At 43.3% G+C, this 26825-nt stretch overlaps 1 protein-coding gene across 1 annotated transcript in view; it reads right to left on the bottom strand.

Annotated features, from left to right (window-relative positions):
- Nucleotides 1-8193: 8193 nt before the first annotated feature.
- LOC139274629 (high-affinity choline transporter 1-like) overlaps nucleotides 8194-26825 on the bottom strand; it is a 134802-nt gene continuing 116170 nt past the window's right edge. Inside the window, exons 6-8 of the mRNA XM_070891307.1 lie at nucleotides 20649-20802; nucleotides 12061-12278; nucleotides 8194-8817 (exon numbers count right to left, since the gene is read on the bottom strand). Coding sequence (XP_070747408.1) covers nucleotides 8194-8817; nucleotides 12061-12278; nucleotides 20649-20802 — 996 coding nt within the window. The remainder of the gene's footprint in view (nucleotides 8818-12060; nucleotides 12279-20648; nucleotides 20803-26825) is intronic.

Below are 26825 nucleotides of genomic sequence, written 5' to 3'. Positions count from 1 at the left end.
GACACCACCTTTTTCGAGCCCACAACACACACTCAAATGATCAACAACACCACGCCGGACCAGAAAATCGAACCCATCATGCCCAACAGCCCAGCAAGGCCAGGCTCACCTAGCAGCCCTGCAGGGCCAACAACACGCCAGCCCAGCGAATGTACAGCCAACACACCAGAACAGACATTTGTACCGAGGCGGTCCACCAGGGAAAGAAAGGCTCCCGACCGCCTCACCTTGTAAATAGTTTTCACTTTGACTTTGGCGGGGGAGTGATGTATATCTGTAAAGCATGCACTCCCATGTTCCCCCACCAGGGAGCTCATCCTCTGAAGTCCCAAGGGATCCCAGCATCACTTGGGAGCACTGTATATAAGCCGGCCCCTAAGGCCTATTCCTCACTCTGGAGTGTATTATTAAAGACTGAGGTCACTGTTACTTTAACCTCCCTGTGTGCAGCCTCATCTGTGTTAAGAACACAATAGTTTTCAGGCAGGAATGCATATGGCAGAACATGCACACCTACAGCTGCACGACCTCAGATGAATCAGAGTCCGCCATCCATGATCATGTTGAGGACAGGCGGCATCAACAAAGCATATACCATGATTGCACAATTTTGTCACGCGATATTGAAGTCAATGACCCTGTATTTTTACTCAACTATGGACATGGTCCAAAATGGCTTGCTGGCACTGTCGTAGCCAAAGAAGGGAGTAGGGTGTTTGAGGTCAAACTTACAAATGAACTAACTTGCAGAAAGCATTTGGACCAAACCAAACTGCGATTCACAGACAGCCACGAGCAACCTGAAGAGGACACCACCAACTTCGACCCTCCGATACACACACAAGTGGCAACCGACATCACGGTTGACCACGAAGCTGAACCCATCATACCCAGCAGCCCAGCAAGGCCAGCTGCGCAGCAGCCCAGCAAAAGCCCAACCAACTCACCTGCACCTGTGTTTGTACCGAGACGATCGACTAGGGAGCGAAAATCCCCAGATCATCTCCCCCTGTAAAAAAAGTGTACTATTGACTTTGCGAGAGCAGGGGGAAGTGATGTTATGTATGCAACACCTTGTAACCAGCATTCTACCGCCACCAGAGGGCACATCTGTTGGAGTTCCAAGGGATCCCAGCATCCCTTGGGAGCACTGCATATAAGCAGGCCTGCCATGCTGTGCCAGCACTCTGGAGTCAGAATAAAGAGACTAAGGTCACACTTACTCAAGTCTACAGTACTCAGTCACATTGCTTTATTTCAGACATAACAAAAAGTAGTAGAGAAACTAATGGGACTAAAATCCCGCAAATCCCCTGGACTCGATTACCTATATCCTAGGGTTCTATAAGAGGTGGCTGCAGAGATAGTGGATGCATTGGTTTTGAGCTTCCAAAATTCCCGAGATTCTAGAACGGTCCCAGCAGATAGTAAAGTAGCAAGTGTAACACTGCTATTCAAGAAAGGAAGGAAATCGAAAACAGGGAACTACAGGTCAGTTAGCCTGACATCGATCGTCGGGAAAATGCTGGAGTCCATTGCTAAGGAAGTGGTATCAGGGCACTTAGAAAATCTTATGATTAGGCAGAGTCAACATGGTTTTATGAAAGGGAAATTATGTTTGACAAATTTATTAGATTTTTTGAGGATGTAACAAGCAGGGTAAATAAAAGGGAACCATTGGATGTAGTGTATTTGGATTTCCAAACAGCATTCGATAAGGTGCCACATAAAAGGTTATTACACAAGATAAAGGCTCATGGGATTGGAGGTAATGTATTAGCATGGATAGAGGATTGGTTAATGGACAGAAAACAGAGAGTAGGAATAAATAGGTCTTTTCCCAGTTGGCAGGCTGTAACTAGTGGGGTGCCACAAGGATCGGTGCTGGGGCCTCAGCTATTTATAATCTATATTAATGACCTCGATGAAGGGACCACATGTAATGTATCCAAGTTTGCTGATGATACAAAGTGAGGTGGGACAGTAAACTGTGAGGAGAACACAAAGTCTGTAAAGAGATATAGACAGGTTAAGTGAGTGGGCAGTAAGGTGGCAAATGGAGTATCATGTAGGGAAATGTGAGGTTATTCACTTTGGTAGGAAGAATAGAAAACAAAATATTTTTTAAATGGTGAGAAACTTTTAAATGTTGGTGTTCAGCGAGATTTGAGTGTCCTTGTGCAAGAAACACAGCAAGCTAGCATGCAGGTATAGCAAGCAATAAGGAAGGCAAATGGCATGTTGTCCTTTATTGCAAGGAGGTTGGAGTACAAGAGTAAGGAAGTCTTGCTACAATTGTACGCGACCTTGGAGAGACCACACTTGGAGTACTGTGCACAGTTTTGGTCTCCTTATCTAAGGGCATATATACTTGCCTTGGAGGTGGTGCAACAAAGGTTCACTAGATTGATTCCTGGGATGAGAGGGATGTCTTATGATGAGAGATTGTGTAGAATGGGCCTATACTTTCTGGAATTTAGAAGAATGAGAGTGATCTGATTGAAACATACATGATTCTGAAGGGGATTGACAGGGTACATGCTGAGAGGATGTTTCCCCTGGCTGACTGTCTAGAACTAGGGGGCACAGTCTCAGGATAAGGCTTAGGCCATTTAAGAAAGAGAAGAGCAGGAATTTCTTTATTCAGAGAGTGGATCTTTGGAATTCTCTGCTGAGGGCTGAGGACTGGATGCTGAGTCTCTGAGTATATTCAAGGCTGAGATAAATAGATTTCAGGAGTCATAAGTACATAAGAACAAAAGAAATAGGAACAGGAGTAGGCCATACGACCCCTCGAGCCTGCTCCGCCATTCAATAAGATCATGGCTGATCTGATCATAGACTTCCACTTCCCCGTCCGCTCCCCATAACCCCTTATCCCCTTATCGTTTAAGAAACTGTCTATTTTTGTCTTAAGTTTATTCAATGTCCCAGCTTCCACAGCTCTCTCAGGCAGCGAATTCCACAGATTTACAACCCTCAGAGAAGAAATTCCTCATCTCTGTTTTAAATGGGCGGCCCCTTATTCTAAGATCTTGCCCGCTAGTTCTAGTCTCCCCCGTCAGTGGAAACATCCTCTTTGCATCCACTTTGTCAAGCCCCCTCATAATCATATACGTTTTGATAAGATCACCTCTCATTCTTCTGAATTCCAATGAGTAGAGGCCCAACCTACTCAGCCTTTCCTCATAAGTCAACCCCCTCATCCCCGGAATCAACCTAGAGAACCTTCTCTGAACTGTCTCCAAAGCAAGTATATCTTTTCGTAAATATGGAAACCAAAACTGCACGCAGTATTCCAGGTATAGCTGTAGCAAGACTTCCCTGCTTTTATACTCAATCCCCTTTGCAATAAAGGCCAAGATACCATTGGCCTTCCTGATCACTTGCTGTACCTGCATACTATCCTTTTGTGTTTCATACATAAGTACCCCCAGGTCCCACTGTACTGTGGCACTTTGCAATCTTTCTTCATTTAAATAATTTGCTCTTTGATTTTTTTCTGCTAACGTGCATGACCTCACACTTTCCAACATTATACTCCACCTACCAAATTTTTGCCCACTCACATAGCCTGTTTATGTCCTTTTGCAAATTGTTTGTGTCCTCCTCACACATTGCTTTTCCTTCCTTCTCAACTTGGGGAATCAAGAGATATGGAGATCAAAGGGAAAATGGTGTTGAGGTCAATGATCAGCCATGATCTTAATGAATGGCGGAGCAGGCTCGAGGGGCTTTATGGCCTACTCCTGCTCCTATTTCTTATGTTCTTATCAAATACTGAGAGAGTGCTGCACTGTCAGAGGTGCTGTCTTTTGGATCAGATGTTAAATTGTGGCACCATCTGCCCTCTCAGGTGTATGTAAAAGATCCCATGGCATTATTTCAAAGAAGAGCATTGGAGTTCTCCCCTGTGTCCTGGTCAACATTTACCCTTCAACCAGCACCTAAAACATTACCTGGTCATCTTCTCATTGCTGTTTGTGGGACCTTGCTGTGCACAAATTGGCTGCTGCATTTCCCTACATTACAACAGTGACTACAGTTCAAAAGTAATTCTTTGGCTGTAAAGCGCAATGTTGTGATATTGTGACAGGTATTGCATCAATGCAAGTTCCTTTTCTTTTGTGTGTGTGTTGATAGTTATCCAGTAGGAAAAACAAAAATACGGAATATTTTTTGAATGGTGAGAGACTGGGAAATGTTTGCATTCACAGGGACCTCGGTGTCTTTGTACATGAATCGCAGATGAATCCTCTGCCTTACATTACTGCTTGATCATTTATAATAACTATAGTATTGTAATATTGGTGCATTTAAACTGTGGAGGAGCAAGGAAAACAAGTGTAGCTGTAAAGAATGATGATGTGACAAAGGCAAGGGTGTTAGTTTGACTGTAACGCTTCTCTTTTTATTCAAGATGGGATAGTGTAGTGTATGGTTGAGGGAGGAAGGACTCATGCTCTGTGATTGCAAAACTGTTGTTGGTAGCTCCGAAGCTGGCTCGGTGAATTTCTTTACCATCTCTGAATTGGGCTTGTGATTTTTGGTTGGCTCAAAATATAACAAATTTCTAAAGGATGGGTAGCTCAATACCAAACATGGCCTCCATCACTAAGTGTAAGCGATTGACAGCATTCAGCAACAAATTTTGAAGCAGGAAAAAACTCTAATGCAAAAAGCCAAAGATGAAGCCCTTTCTTGACAATAATAGTCAGTTATTTTAAGAGAGATAACATTTAAAGCCCCGATTTCAATCCTCCGTGCCTTCAAGAACAGGGCGTATGGGGGATTAAAATCCTTGCAGCAACCTACTCACCCTCCACTCACCAGCCTACGCTGTGTGCCATTTAACAGGTGCATTCTGGCCAGCCAACGAAGCCCTTGCAGCAGGTTTAATTGGAAATTCACAGTCGGAGTCTGATGATATCATTGAGACCCTGACTATGTTTTAACACAGGAAGCCACATTTGGCACTCGGTACTGGCCTCACCAGGAGCACAGGGCCTGAAGCAACAGCAGGCACAAAGGAGGGCTACACAGGTTGTTGTATATGCTGACTATGGATGTACTGTATGTGTAGTCACTGTGAGATTGTATAAGATGGAGACTTGTTTACCTGATGTACTATCAATAAGGTTCACACCGTGTACATACATGCTGGCACCACTAGAGGGTGCAACTGGTGGAGACCGGGGGTTTCCTGCCCTGGTGGCAGGGCCCTATATAAAAGGCTGCACACCATGCTTGCACAGCACTCTGGAGTTTAGAATAAAGGACCAAGGTCACTACAGTTCAAGTACAACATACCGCTTTGTGGAGTCATTCACAAGTACACTATAGACATAACATCGGTAAGTCATTTTTTATTTTTAAATGTTTCCTTGTGACCAGCCATGCCCATCCAGGCCTCACAAGGAGACATAGGGCTTCTCTCACCAACTGTGATCACTTACCCCACTATCGGGTACCTGAATGCCACAGACTATTTCCTTGGCTCATATTCCTGTCACACTTGCCTGACTGCTGTTCTGTTGATGCCAGATTTGGGAGGGAGTTGGGCCTCGTATATTTAAATGAGGCACAGGACTTAAAATGGCCCTGGCCTCTTGTCGGCGAGCTGGGGTGACACCATGTTCTCCCCTCATCACCAGTTAAAATCAGGCTTAAATGACAGCTCAGGAAGCAGTAAAGCAAAGTTTTTATGAGGCAGTCTGCCCCTGATCCACACCTGGTGCTATTAGAGGAAATCTAATTGCAGGCCCGTTTGTCCTTTATTTGCATGTAATTTATACTGTTGCACCCTCTAAAGGCAAAATCAGGCACAGACACCAGAAAACCCATTGAGCAATTCTGAAGCACCACCATTCAAGCACAACATCGAGGAAAGGATCAGTATCCATTTTACCTCTGTGTTGCGCTGAATTAATTCACAAATCATTTGGGAGCAGAGTAGAGGAAAATCTCCTCTTACCTTTAATGAATAGTTCCCTACTGTTTTAATGAACCTTCATATAACAGTATAATAATATATAGAAATTGGAAGACTTGCAAACATAAAAAATGCAGAGGTATTTTCTACACAACTGGCCAGACCCTAAATGCATTTTACATTTGTAATGTCTTTAAAGAAGATGCCTTTAAAAGCTACAGTTCTATCAGGAGAAAACCTTTTACCAACTGATTGTTAAAGGAACTTCTTATGAGTTGTGTGACAGTCAACAATTTTATGAAGAACATGATACTTGCATATTACTGACGGTACTATGATGCAGACTATATTATACAGGGAGTAGGAGCACACATTAAGGGCTCTATATTTTGAGGGTCTGGTTCTAAGCACTTTAGACATGTTTGGTAATATGTGCAGTTACATTGCAATCAGCTCATGGTACACCACTTTTGACTTCACTCAGTTTTGATTTACTTTCAGCAAAAGTTAAGCCATCAAATCATCAATAATCAGTTAAGCACTGAAACAATATGGATACAAAACACTTGACTGCCATAAGTAACTAAATGGTCATATTGACAGAAGAGGTGATTGGAAAATAATTAACATAATTAAAAAATTCAAAGAATCCCAGATTGATTGAGCAAATGTAAATGTGGTGGAGAAGGTCATAACCACTGTCTCAGCCTGAGCCAGACTGTTCGCAACCTTGCTGTCCTATTTGATCCTGAGCTGAGCTTTCGACCCCATATACTGTCCATCGCAAAGACCGCATACTTCCTTCACTGTAATATTCCCCATCTCCGCCCTGCCTCAGCCCATGTGCTGCTGAAACTCTCATCTATGGTTTTGTTACCTCCAGTCTCAACTGTTCCAATGCTGTTCTGACAGGCCTCTCATCTTCCACACTACATAAACTTAAGCTCATTCAAACTCTACTGCCCATATTCTAACTCGCATCAAGTTCAATTCACCCATCACACATGTGCTCGCTGACCTGCATTGGCTCTTGGTCCAGCAATGCCTCGGTTTTAAAATTCTTATGCTCAATTTCCTCCGTGGCCTTTTCCCTCCCTATTTCTGTAACCTCCTCTTGGCCTACAATTTTCGGGGAACTCTGTGTTCCTCCAATTCTGGCCTCTTGAGCATCCTCTACTTCCTTCGCCCTACCATTGCCGGCCTGCCTTCAGCCATCTAGGCCCGAAACGCTAGAATTCCCTCCCTAAACTTCCCCGTCTCTCCAACAACCTCTCCTCTTTTAAGACGCTCCTTAAAACCTACCTCTTTGACCAAGTTTTTAGCCATCTGTCTTAATGTCTCCTTCTTTGGCTTGGTGTCAATTTTTGTCTGATTATGCTCCTGGGAAGCGCCTTGGGGCTCTTTCCTACATTAAAGGTCCTTTTATAAATGTAAAAGCAAAATACTGTGGATGCTGGAAATCTGAAATAAAAACAGAAAATGCTGGAAATACTCAGCAGGTCAGGCAGCAGCTGTGATTCTCTGCTCCACTCCCAATCTGACCTCTCCGTCCTCGGCCTCTTACACTGTTCCATCGAAGCTTAATGTAAGCTCGAGGAACAGCACCTTATCTTTTGAGTAGGCACTTTACAGCCTTCTGGTCTCAACATCGAGTTCAAAAATTTTAGACCAAACCTCTGCCCCTATTTTTTTCCATATGGCAGCTGTTGATGATTCTTCCATTCCCATTTACACCTCTTCTCGGCTCATCTTTTGTTTCTTTACTTGTCCCATTATCATCTCCTTTTGGCTTGCACCATCCTCCCTTTTGCCTTTTAATCTCCTGCCTTCCACCCTATCACAGACCCTTCCTTTTGTTCTTTCCTCCCCTCCCCTCTTTTCCTGCCCGTGCAATTGCTTAAAATCTGTTACATCTCTAACGTTTTTTCCAGTTCTGACGAAAGGTTATCGACCTGAAATGTCTGTTTCTCTCTCCATAGATGCTGCCTGACTTGCTGAGTATTTCCAGCATTTTCTGTTTTATTTTATATAAATGCAAGTTGTTGTTGTTGTTGCAAACTAAATAGAACAGTAACTAGTTGATGATATACAGCTGCTAATAATTGACTCAATTGGGCTTTTTAGTCCACTAGCTTTGTGTTTATCAGAGAGTTTTGTTTTATTTATTAGTTATAACTCCTGCTAACCAAGACCACTCAGCATTTGCTTCAGGTGTAATACATTTTTGCTACAATTGCCATTTTTAAAGTTGTTTTCACGTGTCAGTCATCTGTTTTTGAAATCACTGGGGTTGAAACCTCATCAACGACTGGTTCCTTGTTTTGAGAAGTAGTATCAAGAGGGTCCACAGGTTCTTTATCTGAAGGTATCTGTTCAAATGAGCCAGTGTTATCATTGGTCAGAAATCCTATTTTATTGGTTTTTGTCTCTGAAGCAAAGCTGCCAAGAAAGTCCAGTTTCCGTGGCAACACTCCATTAATGAAGAGATATTTGGTCAGATATGAAATGCTTAAGTTAACCAAGAAGGATGATAACATTGTTATGGTTTTGAAGGGAAATGCTTGAACATATCTTGGTCCATTTGGAAAGCTGGTATCTAAATAACATCTACCATAACAGATCCACGGGTCTAGATTTATGTAAGGTTCACCGCCACCAATACGCATGAAAAGACCAAGGATGTAACCAGTGATGCTGCCATATGCGTTGCTTCCCTTGATATAGAATACGGACACCAGTTGAGGAAAAAGAAGAACAAAGATAAGATCCGAGCTCAGATACCACAATCCATAGACAGAAGTGGACAGCCATGTCATTCCTGTTGCTGTTCCTCCAAACATTACAATAGATAGTCTCATTACCCACACCAGTTCATTATCTGCGGCCTGTAATGCACATAAAGAGGGGGGGAACACAAATTGACTTTTCTTATTGTACATTGTGACATGATTACTTTAAAAAGGTTTTTAAAAATGTATTCATCTTCCAGTTTTCTCTATCTCCTGAAAGTGCTGAATCCTGTTGAAGTGTGGTCCTATTGATGTTGGTCATATATTTTACCTCGCCCAAGTGGCCATTCTTCATGTGTGAACCTAGATAGTGGTTGCCAACAGACTTTTTAACTGTGGGGTGTCACTGCCAAGTCGGATTGTGTCCTCAACCAATGTCTAAACACATGCAGTTCCAAGCAAGAATCATTAGATACTGATCAGAGCAGGAACCCTTAGGTTAATTTTCACAGTAATGTTGCCACCTTGTCTGAAATCAACTAACTCAGCACAGTGGGCCATTGAACCCGTAATACAAGGTTCTACGCTTCATTTTTCAAATAACTGCCAATAGATACCAACTAAATCAATTTTAGTCCCTACTCAAAAATTTACTTGCCATTGAAAGAGCTAGACTCAAAGGATTTTGTTTGCAAAATCAAAGTGATGATTCAACATTTTAAAAAGTTGTAAAATTTAATTTTGGGTCACATTTACAATAATTTTGGTCACTAGTAGAGCATACTTCTCCATCATCACTTCATAGGTATTGAAATGGAAGCATTCATGGACTAAGCTCCATTAGTGGTGACCATTCTTCATGTGTGAGCCAGGTTAGAGAATGTCAGCAGGTGTTTCACACATGAAGTGGATCACAGCTGAATCCAATTCTGTCCTCACCTAATGTTCACATATGCACCTATTCCAGCAGGGGTCACTAGGTAGTGATTAGGAATAAGAACACTGATTATTTTCCCTCCAAGGACACTCAGATCAATTACAGAATTTCTGCTATTCATCCTAACTGAGTAGACAATGCTTTAAAACTAAAGCATTATTGATACTGCACTATTTGAAGGAAGCATTTACCCATAGAGATACTGTGGGAATATACACACTTTCTAACATGCCAAAATTTACATGCAATTATATTCCAGATTTTTACATAAGTATCTTGGTATTGTGTTTTAGAGGGAGGTCTAGGCAGTTCTCATCATTTCAAATACTGGATTTTTACCCAGGGAAATACCAGCCCACCTAGATATTAATGAAATCTATACATTATTGTGATATTTATTCAGAAAACAGCCTCTTGACTTATTTCTTTTGCATATTTTTGTATTCAAGGAGTACAAAATTCAATTTTGAGTATTAAAGATGCAATTTTAACTTCCAATTGGAGATTGGAGGGATGCACAGGCTGTCTGCCCGGGACTTTCCATAGGAGACCCAGAAGATATTAACTACCAGGCATCACTTACATCCCTGGAAAGATCATCGACCTGAAACGTTAACTCTGTTTCTCTCTCCACAGATGCTGCCTGACCTGCTAAGTATTTCCAGTATCCTCTGTTTATATTTCAGATTTACAGCATCCACAGTATTTTGCTTTTGTACTCATTTACATCCTGCCGGCCAGCTGCCTGCTCAAAATTTCATAAAGAGGCCGCTGGCTGGCTGTCATCAGATGAAAATCAGGATTCCAGAGACCATCCACTGGCACTCAAGTAAATGGAAGAGCGTTCGACAAGGTCTCATTGGGGGAAGGGGGAAACCCGGGGCTGCAGAGACACAGACTATCCTTGTGGGGTCCGGAGGAGTACTTATGCTCCTCATGGCCCCAAAAAGATGTTTAAAGCAACTTTTTATGTTTCGTCCCCCGTAGGTTCTAGTGAGCACATGGCCGATGTAGGCATCTTACTCAGCACGGCATTAAAGTCACATTGGGGTCCTGAGTCAGGTGAACAACTCAGCCCCTGACAAAAATAGATGGGTTAAACCTACTGTTGGGTGGGAATGGAGTGGCAAATAGTCCTGCTTGATTTTAACTCCTGCTTTGCCCGATTTCCATTGGGAGGAGGGAGTTAAATTCATACCCAAATTTCAGAATCAAACATTATCAGGTCCAGTATGGAATGAGTCCCCAATAGGGTAACACTCTCTTTGTCTAATAATCAACATTAACTCCAATGTCAAAAGAACATCAGTAAGAAATTTCCATCTCTCATCAGTTATTGTTATCACCTCTTTGAGGTTGCTAATTTCTGCTGAATTGTGTGTACAGCAAGCTTTTTCACAGCACGGCTAAAGATGCTATTTAAACAGGGTCAATGGGAGAACAATTCCATCTCTATACCCAACTGTGGAACCTAGCAGTTGGTGGTTTTAGATCCTAGCTACAGATCTCAAGCCACAATGTAAGTCTAGTATTCCACAGTTCAAGTCCCAAAAGGGAGAAGTTCAGCAGAGCTGGAGGGGGTGAATTTTAATAACATCTACAATTATTCCACAATTGATTGTCCCTTCTGGGGATAATGCAAAAACAGTTCTTAATTCCCCCAAAATTACTCAAAATGTTTTGTGCACATGCACCATCTCAATAACCACTCAGATTGGGCTTTAGGGCTGCTGTTTGAATGAAACCCAATGCAAATTACAGAAGGTATTTGCTCCAGGTTCGATCAATTGAGTGTGAATGCAATAGCCAGCTGAGGGAAGAGATTTTATTCTACCAGTCTCTGCTGGATTTGCCTTTTTTGTTCCATCCCCAACATTTTTATAACTAATAAATGAAAGTAGTCAAAGAAAATGAAAAGCACCAGGTTTCTTAATGTCCTTATGATTTTTCTCCTGGGCTGTTGGCATACATGTAGACACCAGGACAATCCTCAATGTTGGCAACCCTACCCGTCACTTACCTGAGTGCTGATGGGGGACTCTGAGCCCCCGAACTTTGCCTGCTGGCACCAGAGCTTTGTGCTCTTGCCGGCTTCCCGCCCAAGAGTTCAAATTCTCCCTTACATTTTAGGGGACAAGTGCTGGCCCATTCTGCCACTTGATCTCAGGATGCTGATATTTTAAGAATATAATTTGACAAATATATTAAAAAAAATTATCAATACTGGTATTTTTCAGCAACTTTCTTCAATAATAATAGTCAATATATTTGAAAGTTGGTGTGATTAAATAAATTGAGTTAATTACCCATATTTCAAATTGAGCAATCACCATAATTCTTACAACTTAACAAAAATACATTACTGGGTAAAATATTTTTTTTAAATACATGTAACATCATAAAAGAAAATAAATATGTATTATAAATAAATTTGAAGACTTGTAGGTTTAAGGCATGCTCACTTCACGCCTAAATACATAATGATAAATATTCCGAGTAAACATGGAACTTGCTGATAGGATGGAAGAGTCAGCTGATGACATCACTGCAGCAGATACAGCTCCAAGGCCAAAAAAGGAAATGTAACTTGGACAAAGGTACCGGAGTACTATGGGCAAAATCATCTGAGTCACATTCCTTTCGGCAGGGGTTGGAAGACCATAGGAAGTCTGATTCCAATCTGTTAAGAGATGTTAAAAAAATAATCAGATGTAACCCTTAGACTGCTGACAAGTGGAACCTCTCATTTAATAGTATTACATTGGCCCAAAAATTGCGGTCGGAGGCTTATTATGGGCGGATGCTTATGACCTGAAAAATTTCTATGAATTTACCTGGTGATTAAATAAATTGAGTTGGAGACATGCTCCTGGGCCTCTATGTGAAGGCCTGTGTAGAAGCCCACATATCCCAGGGACTTAGGCGCTTCAAACGCATCCCTGGGATCATGTGGGCCAGCCCAACTAATCAGAGTAGGGTTATTCTGATTCACACTTGTGGTAAGTTGCGTATGTACGGAATCACTATAAGTATGAATGGGAATACCCCCCAAAACACACAAACACTTAAAATAAATGTTAAAAACATCACATATTTAAAATTAATCAAAATGGATTTTAATTAATTATTTAAAACACAAATATAATTTTTTGAAAAATAAATTTACATATTTTAAGGGTCTAAAAATAAACTTACATTATTTAACAGGATTTTAAATATTTACATTATTGAAAAAAATGTATTTTTCTGTCCTTTAAAAGTCTTAGCCTGCTTTTATCAGCATATCAGTCATAGGAATTTCAAAGGCAGTGGTTGGGGAAATAGTCCAATTCTCCACCCGCAGAGGCCCTTTAATTCCAGATACATGTGATCTGTCAAGAGGATTCTTGACAGATCACAAGGTTTGGGTTTAGGCGCTTGCGCTTTGCATGCCTAAACCCGGAACTTGCGGGGCCCCTCTCGTATGTGCTATTATGAATTTAAACTTGCATTATGTAATGAATGTAATGACCCTCGAGGCTTGTTACTGTAAACTGCCTCAGGTGTAAACCTGATCCAACTTTATTCGCACCCAAAGTAACCCGCGTGACATGGTACCCGCTCTTATATACCAGTGATCGCGCACGCGTGCGTACAGCCCGATGACCTCCGACAGTGGCGCCCCCTAGTGTCTGGTGACCCCAAGCATAAATACATAACAACATCCCCTTTCAAGATCTTAATATCAGTCTCTTTACAAATTAAGACGGTCTGGAACTTTCCGCTCACAAGTTGATCATCTCAGTTCAACTTCAGTTCTAGGTGAGTGTTCTGAGTCAGTTGTGACTGAAGGTTGAGTAACCAATCTGATGGGAGTGGTAATGACCACATCAGGGACTGGAGGTCCTGTTTCAATAATGACAGCACAGTCCTCTGATGAATGAACATTGGTTGGTTGTTCACTGACTGCATCTTCCTCAAGCGGTTCCAGTTCATCCGTGTGCCGCAGTTTTATCTGATCAACATGTTTCCTGCATGTTTGCCCATTCTTGAGCATGACAATAAACACTCTGTTACCCTCCTTGGCTATAACAGTGCCGGCGATCCACTTTGGACCTTGACCATAGTTCAGTACATAAATCGGATCATTGACTGAGATGCCACATGACACAGCAGCATGATCATGATATCCTTGCTGACTTTGATGTCTGTTTTCAACACGATCATTCAAATCGAGATGAACAAGAGAGAGCTTGGTCTTGAGATTTCTCTTCATCAGTAGTTCAGCAGGGGAGACCCCAGTAAGCGTATGAAGTCTGGTCCTGTAACTGAGCAGTATACAGGACAAGCGAGTCTGCAGTGAACCTTGAGTTACACGTTTCATACTCTGCTTGATCGTTTGAACAGCATGCTCTGCTTGACCATTAGAAGCAGGTTTGAATGGGGCTGACCTCACATGTTTAATACCATTGAGTTTCACGAACTCTTGGAACTCCAGACTTGTGAAGCAAGATTCGTTGTTGCTCACAACAATGTCAGGCAAACCATGAGTAGCAAACATGAAGTCTCGCAATCGTAGCTGTAGACGTACTGGATGACATAATACACTCTATCCACTTTGAATATGCATCCACCACCACAAAAAACATCTTTCCCAGGAAAGGGCCCACAAAATCGATGTGGATCCTCGACCATGGTTTAGATGGCTATGACCAAAAACTCAGCGGAGATTCTGCTGGTACTTTACTTAGCTTCATGCAAGTATTGCACTGATGCACACATGATTCCAGATCAGAGTCCATTCCAGGCCACCATACATGAGCCCTAGCAATGGCTTTCATCATGACAATACCAGGATGAATGCTATGTAGTTCACGTACAAATTTCTCTCTACCTTTCTTAGGCATAACAACACAATTGTTCCACAGTAGACAATCTGATTGAATGGACAGTTCATCTTTGTGACGGTTGTAAGGTTTGGTCTCATCACACATTTCCATAGGTATTGCAGACCAATCACCACTGAGGACACAATGTTTCACAACCGATAAAATAGGATCATGGCTGGACCAGATCCTAACTTGTTGAGCAGTGACAGGTGTTCCTTCACTCTCAAAAGCATCTATTACTAACAGTAGATCTGCAGGTTGAAGCGTCTCCACTTCAGGTGGAGCAACGGCAGATGACTCAGTGCATCGGCACAATTCTCAGTGCCAGGTCTATGACGAATAACATAATCATAGGCAGACAATGTCAACGCCCACCTCTGGATATGGGACGATACATTGATATTAATCCCTTTGTTTTCCAAAAACAATGAAATGAGTGGCTTGTGATCCATTTCGAGTTCAAAACGAAGACCAAACAGGTACTGATGCATCTTTTTGAGCCCATACACACAGGCCAAAACTTCTTTTTCTACCATGCTATGAGCTCTTTCTGCCTTTGACAAACTTCTCGAAGCATACACAACAGGTTGTAGCTTACCCGACCATTTGCTTGTTGGAATACACAGCCAACCCCATATGATGAAGCATCACAGGCCAATATAAGACACTTACACAGATCATAATGAACAAGCAACTTGTTTGAACAGAGCAAATTCTTAGCTTTCTCAAAGGCTCTATCTTGAGACAAACCCCAGACCCAATTGTCGCCTTTTCTGAGTAGCACGTGCAGTGGCTCTAACAAAGTGCTCAATCTGGGTAAGAAATTACCAAAGTAGTTGAGTAGCCCAAGGAATGAACACAGCTCTGTCACATTCTGAGGCCTGGGCGCATTTTTGCTGGCCTTGGTTTTAGAATCAGTAGGCCTGATGCCATCAGCAGCAATCTTCCTTCCCAGGATTTCAACTTCAGGTGCTATGAAGACACACTTCAAACGTTTCAGCCTGAGCCCCACTTTGTCCAGACGATGTAGGACTTCTTCAAGATTGTTCAGATGTTCAGTAGTGTCACGGCCTGTGAGTAGAATGTCATCTTGAAACACGAGAGTTCTAGGAACGGACTTCAGTAGAATCTCCATGTTCCTCTGAAATATGGCTGCAGCCGAACGAATTCCAAAAGGACACCTGTTGTAGACAAACAGTCCTTTATGGGTGTTGATGCAGGTGAGTTTCTTCAAAGTGTCGACAAGCTCCTGTGTCATATAGGCCGACATTAGATCCAGTTTAGTGAACGACTTTCCACCAGCCAGAATGACGAACAGGTTATCAGCCTTCAGTAACGGGTACTGATCCTGTTTCGAAAATCAGTTAATCGTAACATTGTAGTCTCCACAAATCCTGACAGTGCCATCACTCTTCAACACAGGAACAATAGGACTGGCCCAGTCGTTAAACTCGACCGGTGATATGACCCCTTCACATTGGAGTCTGTCAAGCTCAATTTCAACCTTCTCCCTCATCATGTAGGGAACAGACTAAGCCTTATGGATTCATGAAGGGGGAATCATGTTTAACTAATTTACTGGAATTCTTTGAGGATATAACGAGCATGGTGGATAGAGGTGTACCGATGGATGTGGTGTATTTAGATTTCCAAAAGGCATTCGATAAGGTGCCACACAAAAGGTTACTGCAGAAGATAAAGGTACGTGGAGTCAGAGGAAATGTATTAGCATGGATAGAGAATTGGCTAGCTAACAGAAAGCAGAGTGTCGGGATAAATGGGTCCTTTTCGGGTTGGAAATCGGTGATTAGTGGTGTGCCACAGGGATCGGTGCTGGGACCACAACTGTTTACAATATACATAGATGACCTGGAAGAGGGGACAGAGTGTAGTGTAACAAAATTTGCAGATGACACAAAGATTAGTGGGAAAGCGGGTTGTGTAGAGGACACTGAGAGGCTGCAAAGAGATTTAGATAGGTTAAGCGAATGGGCTAAGGTTTGGCAGATGGAATACAATGTCGGAAAATGTGTGGTCATCCACCTTGGGAAAAAAAAACAGTAAAAGGGAATATTATTTGAATGGGGAGAAATTACAACATGCTGAGGTGCAGAGGGACCTGGGGGTCCTTGTGCATGAATCCCAAAAAGTTAGTTTGCAGGTGCAGCAGGTAATCAGGAAGGCGAATGGAATGTTGGCCTTCATTGCGAGAGGGATGGAGTACAAAAGCAGGGAGGTCCTGCTGCAACTGTACAGGGTGTTGGTGAGGCCACACCTGGAGTACTGCATGCAGTTTTGGTCACCTTACTTAAGGAAGGATATATTAGCTTTGGAGGGGTTACAGAGACGATTCACCAGGCTGATTCCGGAGATGAGGGGGTTACCTTACGATGATAGATTGAGTAGACTGAGTCTTTACTCGTTGGAGTTCAGAAGGATGAGGGGTGATCTTATAGAAACATTTAAAATAATGAAAGGGATAGAAACATAGAAACATAGAAAATAGGTGCAGGAGTAGGCCATTCGGCCCTTCTAGCCTGCACCGCCATTCAATGAGTTCATGGCTGAACATGAAACTTCAGTACCCACTTCCTGCTTTCTCGCCATACCCCTTGATCCCCCTAGTAGTAAGGACCTCATCTAACTCCTTTTTGAATATATTTAGTGAATTGGCCTCAACAACTTTCTGTGGTAGAGAATTCCACAGGTTCACCACTCTCTGGGTGAAGAAGTTCCTCCGCATCTCGGTCCTAAATGGCTTACCCCTTATCCTTAGACTGTGACCTCTGGTTCTGGACTTCCCCAACATTGGGAACATTCTTCTTGCATCTAACCTGTCTAACCCCGTCAGAATTTTAAACGTTTCTATGAGGTCCCCTCTCATTCTTCTGAACTCCAGTGAATACAAGCCCAGTTGATCCAGTCTTTCTTGATAGGTCAGTCCCGCCATCCCGGGAATCAGTCTGGTGAATCTTCGCTGCACTCCCTCAATAGCAAGAATGTCCTTCCTCAGGTTAGGAGACCAAAACTGTACACAATACTCCAGGTGTGGCCTCACCAATGCCCTGTACAACTGTAGCAACACCTCCCTGCCCCTGTACTCAAATCCCCTTGCTATGAAGGCCAACATGCCATTTGCTTTCTTAACCACCTGCTGCACCTGCATGCCAACCTTCAATGACTGATGTACCATGACACCCAGGTCTCGTTGCACCTCCCCTTTTCCTAATCTGTCACCATTCAGATAATAGTCTGTCTCTCTGTTTTTACCACCAAAGTGGATAACCTCACATTTATCCACATTATACTTCATCTGCCATGCATTTGCCCACTCACCTAACCTATCCAAGTCGCTCTGCAGCCTCACAGCATCCTCCTCGCAGCTCACACTGCCACCCAACTTAGTGTCATCTGCAAATTTGGAGATACTACATTTAATCCCCTCATCTAAATCATTAATGTACAGTGTAAACAGCTGGGGCCCCAGCACAGAAACTTGCGGTACCCCACTAGTCACTGCCTGCCATTCTGAAAAGTACCCATTTACTCCTACTCTTTGCTTCCTGTCTGACAACCAGTTCTCAATCCATGTCAGTACACTACCCCCAATCCCATGTGCTCTAACTTTGCACATCAATCTCTTGTGTGGGACCTTGTCGAACGCCTTCTGAAAGTCCAAATATACCACATCAATTGGTTCTCCCTTATCCACTCTACTGGAAACATCCTCAAAAAATTCCAGAAGATTTGTCAAGCATGATTTCCCTTTCACAAATCCATGCTGACTTGGACCTATCATGTCACCTCTTTCCAAATGCGCTGCTATGACATCCTTAATAATTGATTCCATCATTTTACCCACTACCGATGTCAGGCTGACCGGTCTATAATTCCCTGTTTTCTCTCTCCCTCCTTTTTTAAAAAGTGGGGTTACATTGGCTACCCTCCACTCCATAGGAACTGATCCAGAGTCAATGGAATGTTGGAAAATGACTGTCAACGCATCCACTATTTCCAAGGCCACCTCCTTAAGTACTCTGGGATGCAGTCCATCAGGCCCTGGGGATTTATCGGCCTTCAATCCCATCAATTTCCCCAACACAATTTCCCGGCTAATAAGGATTTCCCTCAGTTCCTCCTCCTTACTAGACCCCCCGACCCCTTTTATAACCGGAAGGTTGTTCGTGTCCTCCTTCGTGAATACCGAACCAAAGTACTTGTTCAATTGGTCCGCCATTTCTTTGTTCCCCGTTATGACTTCCCCTGATTCTGACTGCAGGGGACCTACATTTGCCTTTACTAACCTTTTTCTCTTTACATATCTATAGAAACTTTTAGACAAGATAGAGGCAGAGAGGTTGTTTCCACTGGTCGGGGAGACTAGAACTAGGATGCACAGCCTCAAAATATGGGGGAGCCAATTTAAAACCGAGTTGAGAAGGAATTTCTTCTCCCAGAGGGTTGTGAATCTGTGGAATTCTCTGCCCAGGGAAGCAGTTGAGGCTAGCTCATTGAATGTATTCAAATCACAGATAGATAGATTTTTAACCAATATGGGAATTAAGGGTTATGGGGAGCGGGCGGGTAAGTGGAGCTGAGTCCACGGCCAGATCAGCCATGATCTTGTTGAGTTGCGGAGCAGGCTCGAGGGGCTAGATGGCCTACTCCTGTTCCAAATTCTTATGTTCTTATGATAGACAGGCCTTGCATCCGAATCCAGGTGAATCTGCACCTTGGCTCCAGTAATGCCCGGTTCAAGCAAAGAAGGGAACTTCTTCAACACTTGAGCACACGAAGTGTCAACCACCAATGACTACGCTTTGATATCATTCCAATTCCACTTGATTTTATCAAGCCAATTCCTGCTGAACAGCGTTGGACCATTACCTGGGACGATCCATAACGGTAGATCCTGAACCACATCATCATATGACACCTTGACTATTGCACTGCCAATCACCGGTATGAGTTCCTTAGTGTAAGTACGCAACTTGGCATTGACTGGACTCAGCTTAGGCTTCGCAGCCTCAGTGTCCCCAGCTTGTCGAGTGTCCTTTGGCTCAATTATCGACTGACTCACACCCATGTCCTGCTCCATTGATTCAGGCATGCCATTCAGCTTCACATTAACAATTATTGGCTGGCTCCTTCCCAAGAACTAATACAGATCATACACTGCCTCCTCGGGTTGTGTATCTGGGCCAGCACTGGACTGGTCATCATCAGCAATGTGATGAGCAGCAGCACGTTTGCTCAGTTGTGGGTACATTCTCTGAAGATGCCCCACTTTCGAACAGCCATTACAGGAGTACTGTTTAAACCAACACTGATTGAGGCCGATGATTGCCCCCTCACGAAGAAATCTCGCAGCATGTCCTCCAACACATTCCCAAACTTACACGGCTCAGCAAGATGTCGCAGGTAGGCGACGAATCCCGACACATCCTAGGCCTCAGCACGAACATGCGTGTAGAAGCGATAACGTGAGATGATGATCCCCTCTTTTGGCTTAAGATGGTCATGCACCAAAGCACACAAATCCCCATATTCTTTGTCCGTTGGACATAAAGGCGAGGAAAGATTCTTCATGAGGCCATAAATTTTTGGACTACAAATGGTGAGGAAAACCGTCCTGCGCTGAACTGCGTCAGTGTCTCCCTTCATTTCGTTGGCCACAAAATACTGATCCAGGTGGTTGATAAAATCCGCCCAATCCTCACCATCCGTGAATTTCTCCAGAATTCCAATAGTGCCCATTGTACATGCGAAGGTTCTTAAGTTACCTCATCGCCTGAATGTAATGACTCACAAGACTTGTTACTGTAAACTGTCTCAGGTGTAAACTTGATCCAACTTTATTCGCGCCCAAAGTAACCCGCGTGACATGGTACCCGTGCTTTTATACCTGTGACTGCGCATGCGCGCGTACAGCCCGATGACCTCCGACAGTGTCGTCCCCTGGTGTCTGGTGACCTCAAGCATAAATACATAACACATTATATCATTTCCTGACCATAGTGTCTGAAGATAGAGATAATGTTCTGCAATAGGCAACTTAAAATGAATGAAAACGTGTGCTTTAATAACCTCGCTGTCTGTAAACATATAACTATGCATTTAAATGTTTTAGGCAGATTAGGCATTAAAAAAATCTTGTATAGATTAAAACAGTTTCATATTACCAGTTGATGCTCCTATTGCCCCAATGATTACAGATGGGATAGCCAGTATTAAAGTGTTGAAAGCAGCCACGAAGGAGAATATTTGTGCTTTACGAGCTGAGGAGGAAGAAAGTACCCTCTGAAAATATGCCTGCCAAGGAAGTCCTCCACAAATCTGGAAAGACAAGAAAAAATACTACTGTTTAGGTTTCACTTAATATACTGCTTCATACTACAGCCTGTGTATCCATGGTGAGTATTTTCACCCAGGAAACATTTTAAAAAGAAGCATGGTATTTTATATAACACAAATCTCCAGTGTATGGTCTTGATTTAAAAAATTCTATTTGATTTTTGGTTAAACTGTTATATATTACATTCTTATTTTCTAATTGTACTTTATGCAAGATACAATGCACCTAAATCAACATCGGCTAAGTAGGAAGGTGCACCTGTTGTCATCCCAGTGGAAACCAAGGCCTTAGACTACATAGATTTTTACAGTACAGATGCAGGCCATTCAACCAAAATGGTCCATGTCAGTGTTTATGCTCCACACGAGCATTCTCCCAGATTTGCTGCCATGATGCATTCATCCTTGGAAATCCTACCTTCCCTGAGCTCCTCAAGGAAGAAAATTATGCAAGTTGTAGGCTTTTGAGTGATGAGGTGCACCCCCTGCTGTCATAGATAATCACCCCTGTGAGAGTTGCAAAGAGCAGCAAAGGAGCATTACAATGAGGCACATGCCCGTACAAGAGGAGTCATTGAGAGAACCATAATGGTCTTAAAATGCAATTTTGTTCCCTTGAAAGGCCAAGAAGGGATCTGCAGTATGCTCTAGAATGTGGGGTGAAGGTTTTCGGGCCCAGACTCAATGATGCACAATTAGTGCATGCCCGAAGCAAAAGGCCTGAGGATCAATAGGAATTGATCCTCGAGCCTCATCTACATTCTCGAATGATCTTCCAGTGTTAGACGCGATGTCTTAGGCAGTTCGCCCAACAGGAGAATCCAGGTAAGTCCCGGGAGGATTTGGCGGGCCAAGGGGGCAATCACAACTACTGCTCCTCCTGGCTCCATGGGAAGGGTTTAAACCAATTTTAGGCCAGTTCATCAATTTCGCCAAGGGTCCTCAACATGCCTTATGCCCCTACTTAACATATTCAGAGGGCCAAACATCTAGAAAATGGACCTCACAAATTTATAAGTGTACCAGCACCTGCAGTGCGCTTGGCAATTGTCATACGGCTGAAAAACAATTGTAACGCATACCAATTTCTACACTTGTGTCCTGCGTAGTTGTACTCTTCTGTGCCCTGCACAACATTGTAATCCAAGAAAGCATGGATATGGAGAACATAAAAAAATAAAATTAGGAGTAGGAGTAGGCCATACGGTTCTTCGAGCCAGCTCCGCCATTTAATAAGACCATGGCTGATCTTCGACCTCAACTCCACTTTCCTGCCCAATCCCCATAATCCCTTGATTCCCTGAGAGTCCAAAAATCTATCTATCTCAGCCTTGAATATACTCAATGGCTCAGAATCCACAGCTCTTTGGGGTAGAAAATTTCAAAGATTCATAACCCTCTGAGTGAAGAAATTCCTCCTCATCTCAGTCGTAAATGGCTAATCCCTTATCCTAAGGCTATGACGCCTAGTTGTAGACTCTCCAATCAGGGGAAATAACCTCTCAGCATCTACCCTGTCAATCACCCTCAGATTTTTATATATTTTTAAATGAGATGATCTCTCATTCTTCTAAACTCCAGAGAGTATAGGCTGTCATCCCAGAAATCGATCTAGTGAACCTTCATTGCACTGCCACTACAGCATGCATGTCTTTCCTCACATAAGGAGACCAAAACTCTGCACAGTACTCCAGGTGAGATCTCACCAAAGCCCAGCATAATTGTCGTAAGACTTCCTTAATCTTGCACTCCAACCCCCTTGCAATAAAGGCCAACATGCCATTTGCCTTCCTAACTGCTTGCTGTACCTGCATGCTAACTTTCTGTGTTTTCTGCACGGGGTCACCTAAATCTCTCTGAACATCAACATTTAATAGTTTCTCACCATTTAAAAAAATATGTTTTTCTATTCTTCCTACCAATTCTATTCTTCCTCACATTATAATCCATCTGCCCACATTATTGCCCATTCACTTAACCTGTCTATATCCCTTTGCAGGCTCTTTGTGTCCTCCTCACAGCTTACTTATGCTGATCACAGAGAGGAATATCTGCTGAAGCCCTCAAAACATAACAAGTAGGACACATGATGATTCTGGGTCCTTAAAAGATATCTGGGAAACTTAAAAGGTTTGCAGCCACTTAAAAGGGAAGTGGCTATACCCAGGGGTCAAAACCTATTTAGAAATACGCCCTGCTGATTTGTACCTGAAAATTACAATTAGGGTTCTACAACCGGCATAAGACTCTAATTTGGTGGGTAGGCTACTCGCCCTTTTACAGGCCCACCTGAACATTGTGTGTGGCTTGGGTGTCAATAGGGCGGCCAAGATGTCCCCCTAATTTTCAACTGTTGCCGCCTGTTTTTCAGTTAAGAAATAGGCAGTTGGAAGTTGAAAATCGTCCACCCCCAGGTCACATTAACATCCAGGGTGGATTGAAGAATGAGTACACACCTGCCACTGTCTATGTGCTCCTTCAACTTACAAATTGTCAAAACTACTCTCTGCTTGCATGACAAGATGACACATTGGGCTAATTCTTCAAGTAAACACCATTGGCAGGGAGATTTATCCACCAGCAGCACATATTAGGAAATGGTGAGCTACTGTTTGCGATTTTCTGATGTACGCAGCATGGGGAGAGGCTTCCTGTTTGTAGCAAGTACTCAGAAAACCTTCCCTGTAATAGAAGGAAACAGACCTAAATTGGAGAAGGGCTGATAAATTACCTTGAGCAGGTAAATTTGCATAACCTTGCATATAAGAGTATGGAGGTAAGGGAAGGTGAAACGGAAGCACTCCCCAAACTGAGGGCTAGGACTATCCTGCACCCATCTCATGGGCTATCACAGCATCCTCCTGGGCACAAAAGATGAAATAAGAGAGACCACAAAATATTCCAATACACTTAATGAACGTATCTATAAACATATCACACATATGACATGAATTCTAAGAATTAATGACCCTTGTGCCTGCCATAGTTGAATAGCTGCCATTGTGTGCAAAGTGTGAGATGTGGGTGTGAGTGTTGCTAGGTAGAGATTGTTGGTGGGTGAGTGCTGGGGGTGTGGTGCATTGCGCATTGTGTGAAGATTGTGGTATGTAGCATTTGTTGAAGCCTTCACTCACCCTGACTACCCATGTGAGCTCATTAAACTTCTTCCCGCACTGTGTGTGGGGCCTGAGGACCACAGTGCTGCCCGTGACATGGCATGCCACCTCCCTCCACATAGACTGGCAGACATGTGGCACGAGCCTCCTGTCAGTTGGTGGGTACAGGACCGTGTGCCTTCTCTCCACCGCTAAAACCAATGCCTCCAAATGTTCCTTGGAAAACCTTCAGGCTCTCTACCTGGGGTGGCGATCTACCATCAGGATTTGTAAATAAGTGCTCCTTCTCCTTGTCCTTCTTCTTATGGTTGTTGAGGTAGCTGCACACCCAATAATGCTGAGAATGAGGTGTGGCAGCATCAATGAACCGCCCCTTTAAATAATGAAAAAAGCTTGTGGCAATCTTTACTTGCGTTTAAACTGGTCCATCTTAACTGCAATCATTTTAATGAGGAGTGAGGACGAATTTGGCATGCAGCCGACACGATTTTAATCTGCCACTACTTAACCATTTTTAGTCTAAATGCTGGCCATTTCTTGGCTATAACGAATTTCTAGCTAAAGCTTGATTCAGACATGGGTAAAAGACACCTCTTGTTTGTCCTTAGCTAATATGGTGAAGGGCACACTTCCAGACCAAAGTGTGCAAATATGTCCTGCCTACCATTTTTGAGGTGTAAAATGTCTACATAGTGCCTGAAAAACAGGTGCTACGTGGCCCAATTTCTAGGCCATTATGTTTAAAAGGAAGCTGAAGGAAGCCAAAATCCCTGCTGCTGGAAGAAGGAATGGGCGGAATATCCGGCAGCCATCTGCATAGGACATTGACCCCATCCCAAAATAGGGGAAAGTGTTCATTTAAATAATTGGGGTGAATACAAGAGACTGCCCTGACTGCTTTAATCATGTCTCCTTTCTATTTCTGTCTTACAGGCAGAACGCTGGGCACCAAGAATATTTGGGGTCAATCCGCACCCCTCCCGATCTATTAAAAGACAATAAAATGGATGAAGAAATAGGCCTCTAGCATGCTTACACACTGCATTAATAATAAAGTGAATAATTTCTCAACATACGATGTAAATTTGAACAGTTTTTCTGTTTTATGGTGAGTTTTACTGGGGTTGCCATATTTGCAGATCAGCCCATACATTGATCCACCCTTGCTCAGAAGAGAAGGTAGCTCATAAGGCTCACCAATCTTCCCAACACAAGACCTCTGATCGCACATGAGGAGGAAACACTGGAGATCATGAGACTGGACATGTTGGGGACAGAGATGTAAAAAAAGAAAGACATGCATATTTAAAAAAATATAACTCGAACCACTGATTCCATCCCTCTCCCTAACATCTATCTGAGGCTCAACCAGACTGTTCGCAACCTAGTCATCATATTTGATCCTGAAATAAGTTTCCAATCACATATCCGCGACATAACTAAAACCGCCTTTTCCCACCTCCGTAACATTGCCTGCCTCTGGCACTGCCTCAGCTCTTCGGCTGCTGAAACCCTCATCCAAGCCTTTGTTACCTCTAGACTTGACTACTCCAAATCACTCCTGGCTGGCCTCCCACATTCTACATTACGTAAACTTGAGGTCATCTAAAACTCGGCAGTCCATGTCCTACCTCGCACCTAGTCACGATCATGCATGTCATGTATCTTACATTATTATATATAACTGTATCCCAACATGCTAAACATGACTGTAATAAGATATGACCTGTAACCACCAGCATACCTTACCACCGGGGGTATACTTGCAAGAGACAGGTATATAAGCACAGGTCTCAGGCAAGTGCAGCATTCCAGAGCTGTGAAATAAAAGGTGTAGGTCCAGAGTGACCTTGACTTCACTACATGCCTCGTGTGAATCTGTACTGAGGAGACAGGACTTTACAGTGGCGACGGGTTACGGAATTACAGAATCCACAGAATGGCGAACAACGGATCAGATGAAAAGTACAATGCGGGAGACAATTGGGAGGACTTTATAGAAAGGCTCCAGCAAAGCTTTGTAACCAAAGACTGGTTAGGCGATGATACGGCAGACAAGAGAAGAGCCCATCTCTTGATCAGCTGTGGCTCGAAAACATATGTTTTAATGAAGGATCTGTTGGCACCTGAGAAACCAGCAAGCAAGTCGTTTGAAGAATTGAGCACACTGGTAAAAGACCACCTGAAGCCAGCGAGCAGCTGACACATGGCCAGACACAGGTTCTACAACTACAGACGCTGTGTGGGCCAGAGCATACCCGACTTCGTGGCGGAACTTCGGAGGTTGGCTAGCTTATGTGAGTTCTCCGATGAACTGAGGAGCGAAATGCTGAGAGACTTTTTCATTGAAGGAATAGGCCACGCAGGCATATTCCGAAAGTTCATAAAGACCAAGAACCTGACCTTAGAGGCAGCAGCACTGGTTGCACAGACATTCTTGGTAGGGGAAGCAGAAACGAGGTTGATTTACAATGCAGGTACGACAACTAGCGAAATAATGGAATAAGAAGTTCACAGTATTAGAAAAGCTGCTACCCTCACACACAGACAAAACTGGTAGAACAGGCTTTCGACAGCAAGCAGTGGCAACAGAAGCCATCAAGGGCTACAGGAACAGCCGTTCACACCTCATCAACCCACAATGCGAGCTATCAACTACAAACTGAGAGAAGCTCAAGAGAGATCAGCCAGATGCAGCTCATTCTTTCCAGCAGTCTGTGCTGGAGGTGTGGGGGTGGGCACTCATCAAGGGAGTGTCGATTTCAGCAGGCTGTTTGCAGGAACTGTGAATATACAGGGCATTTGGCCCACGTGCAAAAAAACGGCAGCTCGGCTGGTATACGAATCCGATGGGTCAGAAAGCGGACCAGAAGACGGTGGGGACAGTAC

Source organism: Pristiophorus japonicus, chromosome 10, assembly GCF_044704955.1.
Source record: "Pristiophorus japonicus isolate sPriJap1 chromosome 10, sPriJap1.hap1, whole genome shotgun sequence".
Taxonomy (NCBI): domain Eukaryota; kingdom Metazoa; phylum Chordata; class Chondrichthyes; family Pristiophoridae; genus Pristiophorus; species Pristiophorus japonicus.
Note: the sequence above shows the minus strand (reverse complement) of the source record. Positions and strands in the feature narration are given on the sequence as shown.